This window comes from Aspergillus steynii (genome assembly GCF_002849105.1).
Source record: "Aspergillus steynii IBT 23096 chromosome Unknown P170scaffold_2, whole genome shotgun sequence".
In the NCBI taxonomy this organism is placed as follows: domain Eukaryota; kingdom Fungi; phylum Ascomycota; class Eurotiomycetes; order Eurotiales; family Aspergillaceae; genus Aspergillus; species Aspergillus steynii.
The window spans coordinates 64,391-78,462 of record NW_020194399.1 but is presented as its reverse complement, the minus strand read 5'-3'; the positions used below and the strand labels follow the sequence as shown (position 1 = coordinate 78,462).

At 52.3% G+C, this 14,072-nt stretch overlaps 6 protein-coding genes across 6 annotated transcripts; 4 read left to right on the top strand and 2 right to left on the bottom strand.

Annotated features, from left to right (window-relative positions):
• Positions 1–501: 501 nt before the first annotated feature.
• On the top strand, positions 502–2,073 carry P170DRAFT_348833 (MFS general substrate transporter; the record flags this gene model as incomplete). Its single annotated transcript, XM_024843701.1, has 3 exons — positions 502–1,473; positions 1,530–1,620; positions 1,688–2,073. The coding sequence occupies 3 exons, from the start codon at positions 502–504 to the stop codon at positions 2,071–2,073; spliced, it is 1,449 nt and encodes a 482-aa protein (XP_024706716.1).
• A 254-nt stretch (positions 2,074–2,327) lies between these two features.
• On the bottom strand, positions 2,328–3,045 carry P170DRAFT_433420 (uncharacterized protein). Its single transcript, XM_024848489.1, has 2 exons — positions 2,522–3,045; positions 2,328–2,450 (listed from the first exon to the last, which is right to left on the bottom strand). Exon 1 carries the CDS (start codon positions 2,819–2,821, stop codon positions 2,546–2,548), a length of 276 nt encoding a protein of 91 aa, XP_024706715.1. The 5' UTR covers positions 2,822–3,045; the 3' UTR covers positions 2,328–2,450; positions 2,522–2,545.
• A 323-nt stretch (positions 3,046–3,368) lies between these two features.
• Positions 3,369–5,227, top strand: P170DRAFT_487206 (uncharacterized protein). The gene has a single exon (XM_024853949.1). The coding sequence runs from the start codon at positions 3,424–3,426 to the stop codon at positions 5,026–5,028; it is 1,605 nt and encodes a 534-aa protein (XP_024706714.1). The 5' UTR covers positions 3,369–3,423; the 3' UTR covers positions 5,029–5,227.
• Positions 5,228–7,393: 2,166 nt separating this feature from the next.
• Positions 7,394–9,056, top strand: P170DRAFT_311524 (P-loop containing nucleoside triphosphate hydrolase protein; the record flags this gene model as incomplete). The annotated part of the gene is made up of 3 exons (XM_024843250.1): positions 7,394–7,628; positions 7,698–8,444; positions 8,503–9,056. Coding segments are annotated over 3 exons (1,536 nt in total), but the record flags the coding sequence as incomplete, so codon positions are not given.
• A 953-nt stretch (positions 9,057–10,009) lies between these two features.
• P170DRAFT_487198 (F-box protein) lies at positions 10,010–12,076 on the top strand (the record flags this gene model as incomplete). Its single annotated transcript, XM_024853948.1, has 3 exons — positions 10,010–10,066; positions 10,132–10,884; positions 10,940–12,076. The coding sequence occupies 3 exons, from the start codon at positions 10,010–10,012 to the stop codon at positions 11,825–11,827; spliced, it is 1,698 nt and encodes a 565-aa protein (XP_024706712.1). The 3' UTR covers positions 11,828–12,076.
• P170DRAFT_471343 (terpene synthase family protein) lies at positions 11,988–13,483 on the bottom strand (the record flags this gene model as incomplete). Its single annotated transcript, XM_024852830.1, has 8 exons — positions 11,988–12,063; positions 12,111–12,334; positions 12,393–12,426; positions 12,482–12,571; positions 12,632–12,788; positions 12,844–13,047; positions 13,112–13,130; positions 13,187–13,483. 8 exons carry the CDS (start codon positions 13,481–13,483, stop codon positions 11,988–11,990), a joined length of 1,101 nt encoding a protein of 366 aa, XP_024706711.1.
• Between the last annotated feature and the right edge of the window lie 589 nt (positions 13,484–14,072).

The following is a 14,072-nucleotide window of genomic DNA, read 5'->3' as shown; positions in this document are numbered from 1 at the left end:
GCTCCGCGAGTGACAATGCCTGTCGGTGGCATCGATAAGATGCACATCATAACTGACTCTCAGACAACCGAAAAAGGCCGATTGCATGCTATTGGTGTGTCCTCACGGCATATGAATGGGGAGTGGAACTGTGCAGGATCGAGACTTGCATAGTTGTGCTTGGCATACACTCTGTTCCCAAGTCAGACAGGGGCTCCGATAAGCACTCGCTGTATGTCACTCTTCTGTACCCTATTAGAGGCTGTACCTCGTGCATTTCGTGCTTGACAGGTGTCGATCTTGGTGGATTTCGGGATTTGTGCAGCCGGGAGTTCATGTCGTGATTGAAACTATCATGACATCAGAGTATGTCAAACATTGGCACAGCATTGGTGGGAGGAGGTGAGAATCGATAAATTGTCGTAGTTGAGAAAGTGCATGTCTCAAGATTTGCAAGACAGCCCACACAGACCGTCTCGCAATTGGCATCCCATAGCTCTCAGGTCAACCCGATCAGCAACAATGGCAACCGGCAAGGGAGAGGAGCACATAGTGACTACTACTGCCCCATCCTCACCACCCATAGAAGCCAACGGTGAAGTTGGGGATCACAAGTACAGCGATGAGCTTCACACAAAGGCTATGCGAAAGATTGACTTTTGGCTCGTGGGGTTCTACTCGGTTGTGTACATCTTCCGCGTCATCGACTCTGGCAACTACTCCAACGCGGCCATCATCAACCTTGAAGAAGGGAGCGGAATCAAAAAGGAGCTCGGCTTCAGTCCGTCGCAATGGTCCTGGACGCTCTCGATCTTCTCCTACAGTTATCTCTTCTTCGAACCGTCGAACACCATTTTCCTCAAAACCTTCACTCCTTCCCGCTGGATGTTCGTTCTGATCCTCTCCTGGGGCATCTGCGCATGCTCCGTCGGGGCGGCTCAGAACTTCTCGGGGATGATGTGCGTACGATTCGCAATTGGAATGGCAGAGGCGGGATTTTATCCGTCGGTGCTTTATCACATGGCATTCTGGTATAAGCCGAGTGAGATGCTCTGGAGGATCTCCCTGTTTTATTCTTTGGGTCAAGTATCCAGCGCGCTGAGTGGTCTGCTTGCGTATGCGATCAGCTTCATGAACGGGGTGAGCGGGCTGTCGGGCTGGCGATGGCTCTTCATTCTGGAGGGTCTTCCAGCCCTCGCACTGTCCGTCATCGTTCTATTCTGCTTGCCCGACTATCCTGAGACTGCTAGGATGCTGACCGAGGAAGAACGGGAGTATTTGAGTGGTCGGTTGTCGCATTCTGCGCCGTCGGGGAAGGACAAAAGCTGGGACTGGCAAGGTGTGAAGGATCTCTTCTCGAGTCCCACTCTTTATACCTTCTCGGTATACTGGATTGGACATGGGATCGGTGGTTTTGGCGTTCATTATGCCTTGCCGACCGTGATCTACGAGCTTGGGTTTACGACGACGGCCTATTCACAGTTGATGAACATCGTGAGTTTCTACCCATGCACCCTTAGAGAATGATCGCCAGTTAATATCGATTCTAGCCTCCCTATGTCGCATGTTTTATCTTACTAAACATCTTGGGGGTTCTATTGCACAAAGGGTTGATCAGGCCGTGGACCACTGCGGTTGCCAGTATGTCACAGCCTTTTTGATGTCCTTCCGACTCAGTCAACAAGACACATACTAACAGAAAGCATAGTCGAGAGCACCATTATCATCTGTTACATCGTCCTCGTCACCGTGTCTAACTCCATCGTCAAATACCACGCGCTCATTGTCGCGACCGCATGTGCCGGGTCTGCCTATCCCGTCATTTGGCCGGAGCGCATTCGAGCCCTTGACGGCACGGTGGCCTCGGGCATCGGCATCGGGTATACCAATGCACTAGCACAGTTCAGTGGGATCGCAGGTCCTCATATCTACAGTACGGTGTTTGGACCGACGTATCGCGTGTCTTACGTGATCTGCCTTTGTTTTCTTTGCGCCGCCATCTCCGGGATTTTGGCTTCGTGGTGGTTGGTGTGGCGGAAGGATCGCCGGGAGCAGGGGGCAGTCCCACAGAGTCAGGAAGAAGATTGTGCGTGAGACCTACCTGGATACTGGAAGAGGTCTGATGGTTCGAAGTATCGAAGGCAATTACGCTGTGCTCGTCATAGACTTTCCGGGATAATTCCACCCGTTTACACATATCGAACCTGAATCTTTCGGTATGGGAAAGCAAATAGCGAATTAAGCCAACTCAGAGTCATACATAGATACACAGACTTTATTGAACTGCCTGAATCAATCAAGCTGACAAGACGAACGAACGTTTTGGTATATGAATCAAGCAAAGCAATGGGCAAAACGGGCTTGAAAGAAGGAACGAAGCGCTTTTCCGGCACTATATCTTCGGGGAACGTATCCCTCACTGACTGGGGATGGCCCTTTTCATGGTGGAGGTGCATATAGCTTGAGAGGCTCTGCGGAACCAACGATAGAACGCATTAACATGTATCTTCCTACATTGGGGATCAACGGACGAATGTCTAACCACGGAATGATCTCGTCTCTTGTCCTAAACCTGACCTCGAGGATCAACCGGCTGCTGCACAGGGTAGAAGACCGGCTCCGGCTTGTGCATGGCAGACACTGGCGAAGCAGGATGAGGTCCGGTGGCCCATTGGGTTATAGGGGGTGGTTGGAACTGCTGGAACTGCTGGCCCTCGATGGCCTTTTCCTCGCGCTTTCGGTCGCGATGGCGCTTGATGAGGAACCAGACAAGGACACCCATCAACAGCACCACCACCACGGGGATGATGATGGCTTTGAGGAGGATCTTAGTGAGGCCCATCGTGGTGAGTTGTACACTGGTATGAGGGCGCAGAGTTCGTGGGGGTCATGGATAGAAGAAACCACAGGACAGAACTTCGGATGCGACGCTGGGATTTATCTCTTCCCCAGCAGGCAAGAAAAACGCTGATGCCTTGAGCAAACCAGGACCAGGGATTGCAGAGCGTTGCAGCTGCGAACGAGACCCCTGCATGCCCAGCGCTAAGCCTTGATGCTTGATTTGGCATGCCTCGAGCGAGACAGCGCCGGCGGGGTTCAGCTGTCGAGTTCATCACACGGCACACTGTTATCTCTGTAGCCTAGAGACGACGATTGGCGGATAGGATCCATAGTCGCTGCACCCCCTCCAGTCGATCTCGGCGTGAGAGGCCAATGCGAGTCTCCCAGTGGACACGCGCTAAGCTCTCGTAGGGCTGTAGGGCGACGAATCAGAGAGGCGGGCAGCTGGTAGACTGACGGTCAGAGTGAAAGAGTGAAAGAGTGAATGTTCAGTGAATGTTGAATGAAGATGCACTGCCAAGCCACTAGTCTTCTGGCACTCCTGAGCAGTTGTTGACTTTCGACTTCACATCTCCCTCCCACCGCGTGGGGACTCGCCCCGCAATGGCTTCATCGTCAGATTCGTCCCCATCCGACGATGTGGACACAAAAACCATCTTCTCTTATCTGTTCCAGGTGGCCTACAACGAGGTGATCCCCCAGCAAGCGCAACACACGGCGCGACTCCGGGTAATCGCTCAGCGCATTCCTCGCGACGACCATGCAGTATCTCTTGCCAACGCCGCTCTCAGCATTTACGATGGCCCCGACGAATGGCTGTCTGCAGAGCTGCCTGCTCACTACGGCGCAGCTGCAGTCAGAGATCGTTCTTTGAAGCCCCCTGGACTGCTGCCCGAACTGTGGCTGACAATACTGGATCATGTGTTGGATTGGGACCCGGTCAGTCGGCACACTACCCTTCTTTCTCTTTGTTTATCTAGTCCGGGGTTGCGATCTCTGGCCCAGCCTGTTCTCTGGAAGAACCCTCGCGACTTGGACACGATTCAACGCCAGCTTCGCTTCCGGTATGCGGTCGCCCTGCGCCCTGACATTGCGGCCACGGTCAAGAAGCTCAGCCTCTTGTGGAACCTGTATGGCGTCAACAACGATCTGATCGTCTCGATCTTACGCGGTTGCTCCGGCGTAAAGTCGCTGTCCTTACAACGAGTCAGCCGCGATCTTCCAGTGTCTGATGACTGGTTCTCGCACCACGACGCGGAAGCGTTTTGTCAAATGTGCGAGAGCCTCCCGCGACTGCGATCGCTGTGCTTTCGTAGCGGAACTGATCTGGGGTGGTGCGATACTGGCGAGGAGATTGAAAGACGCTGTGCCACAACATTTGCCAGCCTCGATCATCTCACTCTGGAGGGTCGTGAGTGGCTCACTGGGCCGTCGCTCAAGCACATCTCCCGCCTCACCTCCATCTCGATCGACACAGATGGCCATCACGGTGCCTTGGAACAGATTGCCAAGAGATGTCCACAGCTGCAGGAGGTTTCGATCCCAAGTCCTGCCTTCTGTCCGGAAGATATCATCGACCTTTCACATTTCTCACCCAACCTACGCAGGCTCGCCTTCTGTGGCCTCTGGATCGAGGAATCGCCTAATATCTCGGCATCCGTTCTTCCGCGCGTTCTACCGCACTGGCCTCTGCTTGAAAAGCTAGATATTGGCATATTCTACCAAACCACTTCTTCCTGTCTGCAAGCGCTAGCTTCTCCCAGCATGGCGTCCCTGCGCTATCTTGCCCTAAATCACATTGATAGGTCCTCCGACGTCACGGAGCAATTGATTGTCGCCGTTATTCGACGACACGCGTCTACACTGACCTTTCTATCCCTCAATTACTTCTCTGCTCTGTATACCGACGAGGTCTTGTCGGTTTGTGCGTCGGCATCGCGGCTGAAGATCCTTCATCTCCTTAAATGGCCTCGTCGGCCGGGTGACGATGCGCCGTCGGTCCAATACCCTGGAGTGGACGCAGCCGCGATAGACAGTCTACTGGATGCATGTCCCAAGCTACTCTACATATCTAACCTCCTCCGCCGTCGCTCCGCCACTCCAGAGCGCTGGCTTGCGCGTAAGCGAATCTTAGAGCAGCTCAAGTACCCGGAGTGGGAAAACTTCTACCGGGAATATCAAGACGAAGTGGACTATGATCCGGAATGAAGCCTTGACGACAATGCGGCGACTAGAAATGCCTTTCTGCTATCTTGTTTGTCATGTTATTTATGTGGGTAGACTTGTTCCAGAATATTCATATGTCATATGGACGTGTCTCATCCATCATCTGTTCGTGCACTCTTGTCAGCATGACGTGTGCAAATGTTAAGGAACCTCCAGCTTCATGAGTGGCAAGATTCATTCTGCACCAAGCAGCCTAGTTATTCACTTTTGATCCATTTTGTTCCAGGCACACACCTCGACGCCTGCCATTCTTTGTGCACTCCTATTCCCATATCTCCAATAGTTCCCGCATAACATACAACTACCGAACAACCTGCAAAAATGACTACAGGTAGAACGGCGTTGTCCTCGCAGGATGAAGCAACAATGCAATATTTGCCTCAAAATATCCTACCCACCCCGAATGACAACCACGTCTTTCGACATGTCTCTGCTTTGCCAGGGCCCGAGGAGATCAACCGCGCTTTCGATCCGTCCAATTCCGCCCCGATGACTGCATCGACTCCGCTCGAGAATCCTGTTTCATCCGTGCTGCAGGCCCATTTCTTTCGCTTGCGCCAAGTCCTGCATTTCGCCATCCGATCGGATCTCGACTGCGCCTGTATCTTTGGAACTTATCCTAAGCCCTGCCGTATCGCTTCGAGCTCGAGTCTGTTTAGCTCTCACAGTCTATCATCCTCTGGTAGTTGCAATCATCCTGACAATATCGGTGACCACGCCCGAATCGAGAACGGTGACCCCAGTCGCATACAGAACTGGGTCCAGCTATACTGGCAGAGAACGGACCCTCTCAAGGACAACAACGAAGTTCACGAGGGTCCTTTGTGCTGTCTGATCGCAGATGACCGGGTTCTGACGTTTGGTTCGATGTTGCCAAACTGCGAGACACCGAACTTCCAACATATCGCCATTCAACCCAACTTTCCTTCGAATATGGATTTCATAGTGGAATTGTTAGCGGGCAGCCCGGTCGCTCAGAATATACGTCTATTTCCCTTGAAAACTCCCGCGGCGCAGCTGATTCCTGTCCTTGAGTCCCTGCAACGACGACAAGAAATGCCTTTGTGGGAAGAGTTAATTCTGTTGAGCCAAGCGAGCTTACATTCAGCGATGCCCATAAGGATCAAAGCCTTCGTGAATACACTCTGCCAGGAAACTCCGGAGGCAGTACACCGGGCACTGTTTTTGCCAAAGAAGGTTGATGTGGAAACGGTGGAAGACTGGCTGCCGTACATTAAGTGTTTCTACCCTGCGTTCAGTCAACGTGTCTCACTATTCGAGTCAAACAGTATGCACCAGCCCCATTGTAGACTTGCTCCAGCTGACAACTCCTTCTTTCGCAGGAAATCATTCCTTTCCGGTCACACAGTTCCTAACCCGATCGTTCTACGTCTGCACCGACCATACGATTCTCGTCATCTGCCCATCTGAAAAAAGACTAGAGTGGATCCGATCCGGTCTCACCTCCATGGATATCCCGGAGTTCAGTATCCGAAGGGTGTGGCCGCAAAAGACCTACCAAGTCAAGTCGCTGTGGAAGAAAGACGCTTGGAAAGACGACGTGGCGCTTCTACTGGCCCGCCACAAAATCGATGGCTTCAGAATTGAATCCCACAACATCGAACAAGAAATAGCCCGCTGCGTGGAAACCATGCGAAAGCCCCTCGATCATTCAGCGGAATTGATGGACTACCTGGAGCATTCCGCAGAGTATGTGCATTATTTCCGAGCATTTTCGGACTCACACACTTCCCATGATTCGGCTGCACTTTGGCGCTCTGCAAAGTCGATTTGGGAGCTTCCATATGTACCATCACCGCAGTACCGGGCAATCTGGCAGGAGAATACGGAATCTCGACTGAAAATGTGCAAGAAATGGGAGGTGGACATCAGGCAGCTCCTCACCACGAGACTTAGAGCGTTAATCCGGAAATACGACACTTGTCAAAGAGACTTGGATCATTCTCTCATTGAGCATGGCATGCAGATGGCAGGCTTCGCCGAAAAACGTGTTCTCCTTTGCTCGGGCCCCGACATTCCCCTATGTTTGCCTCAATTATCATGTCTCACGGCGGAAACCGTCCTTGTTGAAGGAGCCAATTGCATCGACGAAGCCGTTATGCTCGCTGCTTTGCCAAAACAGACCGCTAGACTAGTCTTAATGACTGAGGAACAATCCTCCGAGGCAGACGGCTCCGAGGTCCTTGGATGGAGTGGTGCATCGGGCCCCCTGAGCTTATGGAAGAAGCTAGTCGAGGGGGGCTTTCCCTGTATTCGCGTGCTCCCCGATCTTACCCAAAACATTTCTAACGACCGGCAGTCATCCAAATCCCCATCAGCCTTAGAGAAGAGCGAAGCGTGGAGGGAGCTGGAACAGATGGTGGGCTTGGAAGACGTGAAACAACGGGTCCGCCTACTCCATCAGCGGGCGCAAATCAATGCTGAGCGAAAAAAGGGCTCGCCCGTCTTCTCTATCTCCTTAAATTCGGTCTTTCTGGGTCCTCCCGGCACGGGAAAATCGACCGTAGCTCGTCTATATGGTCGAATCCTGGCCGACCTAGGCTTGCTCAGCAACGGGGCCGGTGGGTTTTTCGAGGAATTGTGTCATGGATGTTAATTTCCCCGGGCTAACCAGTCGCTCTTCTAACTAGTGATCGAAACGGCCGCCGTTGCCCTGTTGGGGCATCATGTGGGAGCGACGGAAAGAACTATACGGAAAGTCATTAATTCAGCGCAAGGCAAGGTCCTGATTATCGATGACGCGTATGCACTTTGGGGTGGATCCAGGACCAATAGCCATAGCTTCCATCAAGCCGCCATCGATACGATTGTCAGTTGCGTCTCGGGAAGTGGCGACGCAGACCAATGCGTTCTGCTTGTTGGCTACGAGGATCAGTTGGAAGAGATGTTTCGCCAGGGCAATCCGGGTCTATCGCGCCGTTTCCCACTGTCTTCGGCATTCCGGTTCAAGGGATTCCCGCTACCCGACCTCGTCCGGTTATTGGAGCTGAAGCTTCAGCAGGCCCAACTGCGTTATTCTCCGGACGCAAAAACCGCGGCTATCGGCGTGCTGCGCCATGCGATGGTATCACCGCGCTTTGGGAACGCTGCCTTTGTCGAGCAGATCGTGGAAAAGGCTCACTTATCCTTTGAACAACGACGACTGTCGGATCCCACGGTAGAATCTGAATCTCTTGCCCCCGAAGACTTCTCGAAGGACTGGGACCGCGTGGTTGATGCCGAAGACGAATGCCGACGGCTATTCCAGGGGGTGGTGGGCTGCGACTCTATTGTCAACCAGATCCTTCAGGATACTCGAATCGCAAAGAAAGCCGCCCTGCGAGGGTTGAATGCGCGTGACTTGATTCCCTTTAACTACATCTTTCGGGGGCCTCCGGGTAAGCATGGATGCCAGGTCATGTCAACGTCAAGAACGATCTGCTGATACAAGTACAGGGACTGGCAAAACCACGACGGCGCGGCGCATGGGACAGATCTTCTACCACATGGGTCTGCTGGCAACGGCCGAAGTGGTCGAATCTTCCGTTACCGATCTGATCGGGCAGTACGTGGGACAAACCGGGCCCAAGGTTCTGGACCTATTCGATAAGGCGCTAGGAAAAGTCCTCTTCATCGACGAGGCCTACCGATTGCTCGAGGGGTCGCGTAGCTTCTCGCAGGATGCGGTTGGGGAAATTGTCGGGGCCTTGACCAACCCGCGGTTCCAGCAAAATATCGTCATCATCCTCGCCGGGTACAGCAAGCAGATGGATTCGCTGATCGCATCCAATCCGGGCCTTCGCAGTCGGTTCAAGCGGGTCATGACATTTGACAGTCTGACGGGGGTCCAGTGCGCTCAGCTCCTGGTGCAAAATCTGGCACGGCAGGGTCTCGACACGACCCTTCTCGGAATCCCCGAATACGAAACCCATCGGGAGATATGCGATCTGTTCGCGTGCTTGTCGGAAATGGAGGACTGGGGCAATGCCCGCGACGTGAACACGCTGAGCGAGAACATCTTTCGCGCCGCGCTACTGGCGACGACTGATTCGACGAATGCAATGGTGGTGACTGTGGACGCGGTGCTAGAGGCTTTACGAGCGTTGGTTGCTCTCAGGAGGGGCATTTGTGCTAAGAAGAGGGCTCCTCATGTTGCTAGACATTAATAGCCAGTCTCTCTATCCATGGGTTGTTGCTGGAAATGTGGAAGATCCTCGAGTCGATCGTTGATTGTTGATTGTTGATCGGTGGGGGTCCCGTGACTGACGCGCAGCTTCCTAGTACGGTTAGCACCATGACCCATTTAGGAAGGTACATAACCGTAGGTAGGTGGCCCTGCTGCCTTGCGGCCTTGCTGTCTGGACGACATAGCTTTCGATCCTTTTCTGCGTTGCTTCATTGCGTTATCCCCGAGTGTGTAGTATTGAAATGACTTTTATGCCATCAACACACTTTCCCTAGGCCGTGTACTCTGTCGATGAATGTTAGTTAAGACCATACTATGGTGAAGTAGAACTATATATTTCAACGGGAGCGAACCAAGACTGTTCCGGTCAGAAGACTTCAACCTGTCCACGCCTCGGAATTCTGCGGTTCTGCTGAAAGCTTTCAAAGAGCAGAGTGTCGTAGAACCTCATTTTACCGTTGAATAGAAATAGAGAGCAATCCGATTTCATCACGAATTGCCCCGGGACAAGGTGACATCATAGCGGAGAATCAATAGCCCGACCCGACGGGATGACTCATCGATGTGGCCCGAAAAGCAAGGCACCTAGGCAGCAGCGGGAGTGATGGATTTCCCTCCGCGAAAAAAGGCCTCCGGAAGGTCGAGACGCGGTGGCCTTGCGCTTGCGGGCCGATACGAGCAGGAGTGGGAACTCAATGGAGTATTTATACTCCGTGTCCATCCTCATGGCGCTTTGACTGTTCGCATTCGAGGCGTGCTCTTTCTGCTCTGGAAGATATGGGTCAGTTCTCCGATTGTCGTTACCCGGGAATCAATGTGCTAACTGAGACCAGGGTACTCTGAGGCGCGGCACCAGAATCGATCTCGCTCGAAATACCGTCGCTAACCGTTGTGCGCAGATCTATTGCCATCTTTGTGGTGTCAGTTTCAACATTGCGCGCAGTCGCATTCCGGGAGAGCCCCAGCTGGCCAAATGGGATTATACTGGATCCCAGCCCGATCTCGGCGTCGACGAGGTGGACTTGGAAGAATGTGCTCGCAATGGCTGTCAGGTCGTCGTTTTTCGTCCAAAGGAAGAGGACAGTACCATCGATGACCCGGATTATATCCCACCAGAAAACGAAGCTGCGAGCGCTGATGAGTATGAATCAGACCCCGGATCTGTCGTCAGCCCCGATGAAGCGGGCCTTGACGAATGGGACGAGGACGTCGAAAGTCGGTGTTATCAGGATTGGCTCTTCACAGGAGTGATTCCTCAGGACAGTGTGCCCGGAGAGCCGACTTGGCTTCCGTTGGATCGTCGTGACGAAGTTGTCTTCCCAATTGCCTCGGAGCACTGGCAAGCACACTACGAACCCGAAGATCTGGAGCACATAGCCGGCCCGAACTGCCTCGAGGCGAATGCCTACTCCGGCCATGCTATATCCCTGGAGGAGATGCAAGGGTGTCGAACCGCCCAGTTTCTGATCCACAAGATTTCCTCGGGCGCACACTGGCAACCCGGTCGACTGGACGAGGACTGGGAGCTCCCGGAGGATTGGTTTCTTTCGGGTCTATGTGACGGAATGGCATCACGAGATGATGGCTATAACGAAGTGCATCCTGTTCGAGGGGGCATTGGCAGCCCGCGATGCGAGAATGTGAATTTTGATGTGAGTTGAGAAGTTCCCCGGAGGCATAAAATGTATCAAGACTGATATCGCGCAGCCAGAGTACACCGAGGCAAATGAGTACGCAATGCCGTTTCACCCATGGTGCTTCGATATCTTCTGCCGTCAATCCAAAATCCACTTCGGCCGCGTCAACATTTCCGGCCTCATGGAGTGGCGAAATGCAGAATTTTCGTGGGATGACTTCTACGCATTCCCCCGGACGGGTGACGCTGCCAGCGCCCAAGAACAGTTCTGGCGTCATGATCCTGGAAATGAATATTTGGCTGCCAACCCACTCTTCGTCCCCCGTTTATCCCCCCTTCTTGACGCCGCGGTCGCCCTCGAAGGGAATCTTAGTCCACAGCAGGGAGCCTTTGACCTCTCCTGCCGCCCCGGCTACCCCCGAGACACTCCGGTTGACCCTCTAACAACCTTGCCGATGGACATTCGTCTTCTCATCCTGGAATATATCACATCTCGTGATATTGCAAATCTACGGCTTGCCTCCCGAGCCTACGAACAACTGCCCATAAGTCTATGGTACCATCTTATCCGAGACGAAATGCCTTGGCTCTGGGAGGCCTGGGATGGGAAGGAATGCGTGCACCGTCCATCAATATGGACATCCGTGACGGCAAACGGGGCGCGACTCCTTTTCCAGCGAAGAGAGCATTATGATAGCGTCCTGAAGGAAGAATATCGGGATGGAAACCCTCACGAGGCCATGGACTATCTGTTGCCTTTGCCAGCAAGCGTGATACAGCAAAATATACTGCCGAGGGACAGAACGAACTGGTACCAGTTGTATACGGAGATCAAGCGGAACTGGTCGCAGCTCAAAGGTCTACAGAATCGACAGCGGATATGGGAGGACGTGGAAGAAATAGTAAAGAGAATAAAGCGACAGTCCGGAAAGATTAACCCCATGGAAAGGAATGCTTGATCCTTGGCTGCTTGTTGAATATAGTCTTTAAGCCCATTTGTGCATGTTTTCATGGATTTCCCCTTCACTTTGTCATTTGCACCCTGTGTCACAGTCATGGGACCCTGCATTTTGGATGCCAGTGATTGTCTCATTGCTAACACATTCCTAACTGCTTCAATTAATTGGTTGAAAGTGTGACTTCAAAACCGCTTTGGAGAGACTGGGCGTTAAGCTTGAACCGTTTGGATCGAAGGCTGCACCTCAAATCAGCTTGGTATGCTCGTTAGGACGGAACCCATACCTCCAGTTTAGATTGGCTGAACAGCAGTATCTACAGCCGTCAATGAACTTTCGCAAGTTGTCTTGAGCGTCGTCTTCTGGTTGACTGCTCAAGAGTTTCTCTGCCAGCTGATCAAACTCTTTCGCGGAGGAGAATATCATGTCTGCGGCCTCATCAACGGCCGTTTGTAATGATCCATACTGAAGGTACAGTATAGGAACGAGTGAGTCGGTTTGGCCTTGCGCCTGTTGTCATTAGTATCATGGATTCGATATCCCGCGCATTTGTGTATTGGTGACTCACAATTTCCTTCTTGAGTGACAAAATATCATTTGTTCTAACGACAGAAGAATGTTAGAGCACAAAACACGCATAAATGGTTCAGCACTTACGAAGAGACGATGATATTGATTAGATCCCATAGCCTACGCATGTCTGCTCCGCCCATAATATTTGGGGGAATTTCCATCGCATAGCAGTATCTTGTGACAGCAACTAGTCAGCTTCATCAAAAGCACCCGGCAAGGGAATGAGCAACTCACTCTGTAATGGCAAGGCAAACCCCGACTGCACTCGACCCCTTTCTACGGTTCCAATATTCATCAACCGTGGGAAGGTGGTTGGTCATTTGGATGTTCTGCTCGAGACCTGCCATATCAATGTACTTGTCCAGTTCCAAGCGAAATCGGTTAACCTGATCTATTACTAGTTCAGAACGAGAGAACAGCTTCACGAGGACAACAAAGGAGCTCACCCTCGTTACAGGACCGCGTTATGGCCTCGCCGACTACCTGGAAAGACGCAATGAAGGGGTTGTTCAGCCCATCGACGGGGAGCTCTGAGGGACCTTCCTTATCGCAGGAAAGGCAAGCATGAATAAATTCCCTCGTCTGCTCGCGGAAGCGAGCTGCCTTGTCGGTCTGATGAACAAGATGGGAAATCTCCGTTGAGTCCGTTTCTAGCATCGTTTTAGCGATCAACCACGCTGGCCTGAACCTAGCCATAAATTGAACCATGCTTACCATCATCCCAGGCAAAGAGCTACAAGGCGTTAGCGAGTAGGTAACATCCAGGGCTTTGACCAATGAAGCACTCACCCACATTGATAGATAGGTTGCAATGCAGAGTCTGTCAAATGAAGCATACGGCCACCACATCGCTCCAAAGGAAGCAGCATCCGCCTCTTTCATCTTACGAAAGATTCTGGGTTCGTGGTAGAATCTGATTATAGTTCGATCAACCTCACCAGCGAGACGGGGCATCTCTGGATGAACACCCTGAGGCCAGTGGGCGAAGGCGCTTGGGAGATCTGGAATAGTGAAGGTGCGTCCACGTAACGATTGTAGTAGACGCTGACGGGGGCTTTGCCAGATCAGTGAGTACACGAATCCCATGGCGGCGTTATTCCTGCGGCAAGAGAATTGAAAAATGAAAAATAAAGGTTGAGGGAATCTTTCGGGCACCTTGATTCTCGTCTGCCGCTTTTACTTCCGTCATGGCAGAATTGATAATGAATCGGCTCAACATCCCAGGACGGGTGTCAGCCTCGAAGGCTTCATGGAAGATTAGGAGCCCCATGTCACTATTCAGCCCCGTGTCAATCCCCGCACCACAAGAGACATGGATAACAGGCCAAAGTCTACTATAGGGATGCGGACAGGTCACTGGTGCAAGAGTAGAGCATCCCGGCCTTGTGCCCTCATAAGGAAATTAGAACGGCTTACTCCACAGAAAACTTTCGGATGGCCCAAATAAAGGCGGCTCAACGAGTTGGACATACCCTGATGCATATATCCATGCAAAGGGCCAGTATCCGCTGACCACGTTGAACTATCTGCCAAGGCCATGAAGGTCTAATGCGGCTTATTCCAATTCCAGAATGTTGGGACTGGGGCTCGCAATATGACAGAGCATTCATATATGGCCCGCGTCGTGCGGCCTATTTGGGGAATTTGCAGTCATCATTCCATGACATCCTATCAG

What these genes read in the sequence shown, in the direction of transcription:
- P170DRAFT_433420 (XM_024848489.1), bottom strand. Translation starts at nt 2,821, where the DNA reads ATGGGCCTCACTAAGATCCTCCTCAAAGCCATCATCATCCCCGTGGTG.
- P170DRAFT_487206 (XM_024853949.1), top strand. Translation starts at nt 3,424, where the DNA reads ATGGCTTCATCGTCAGATTCGTCCCCATCCGACGATGTGGACACAAAA.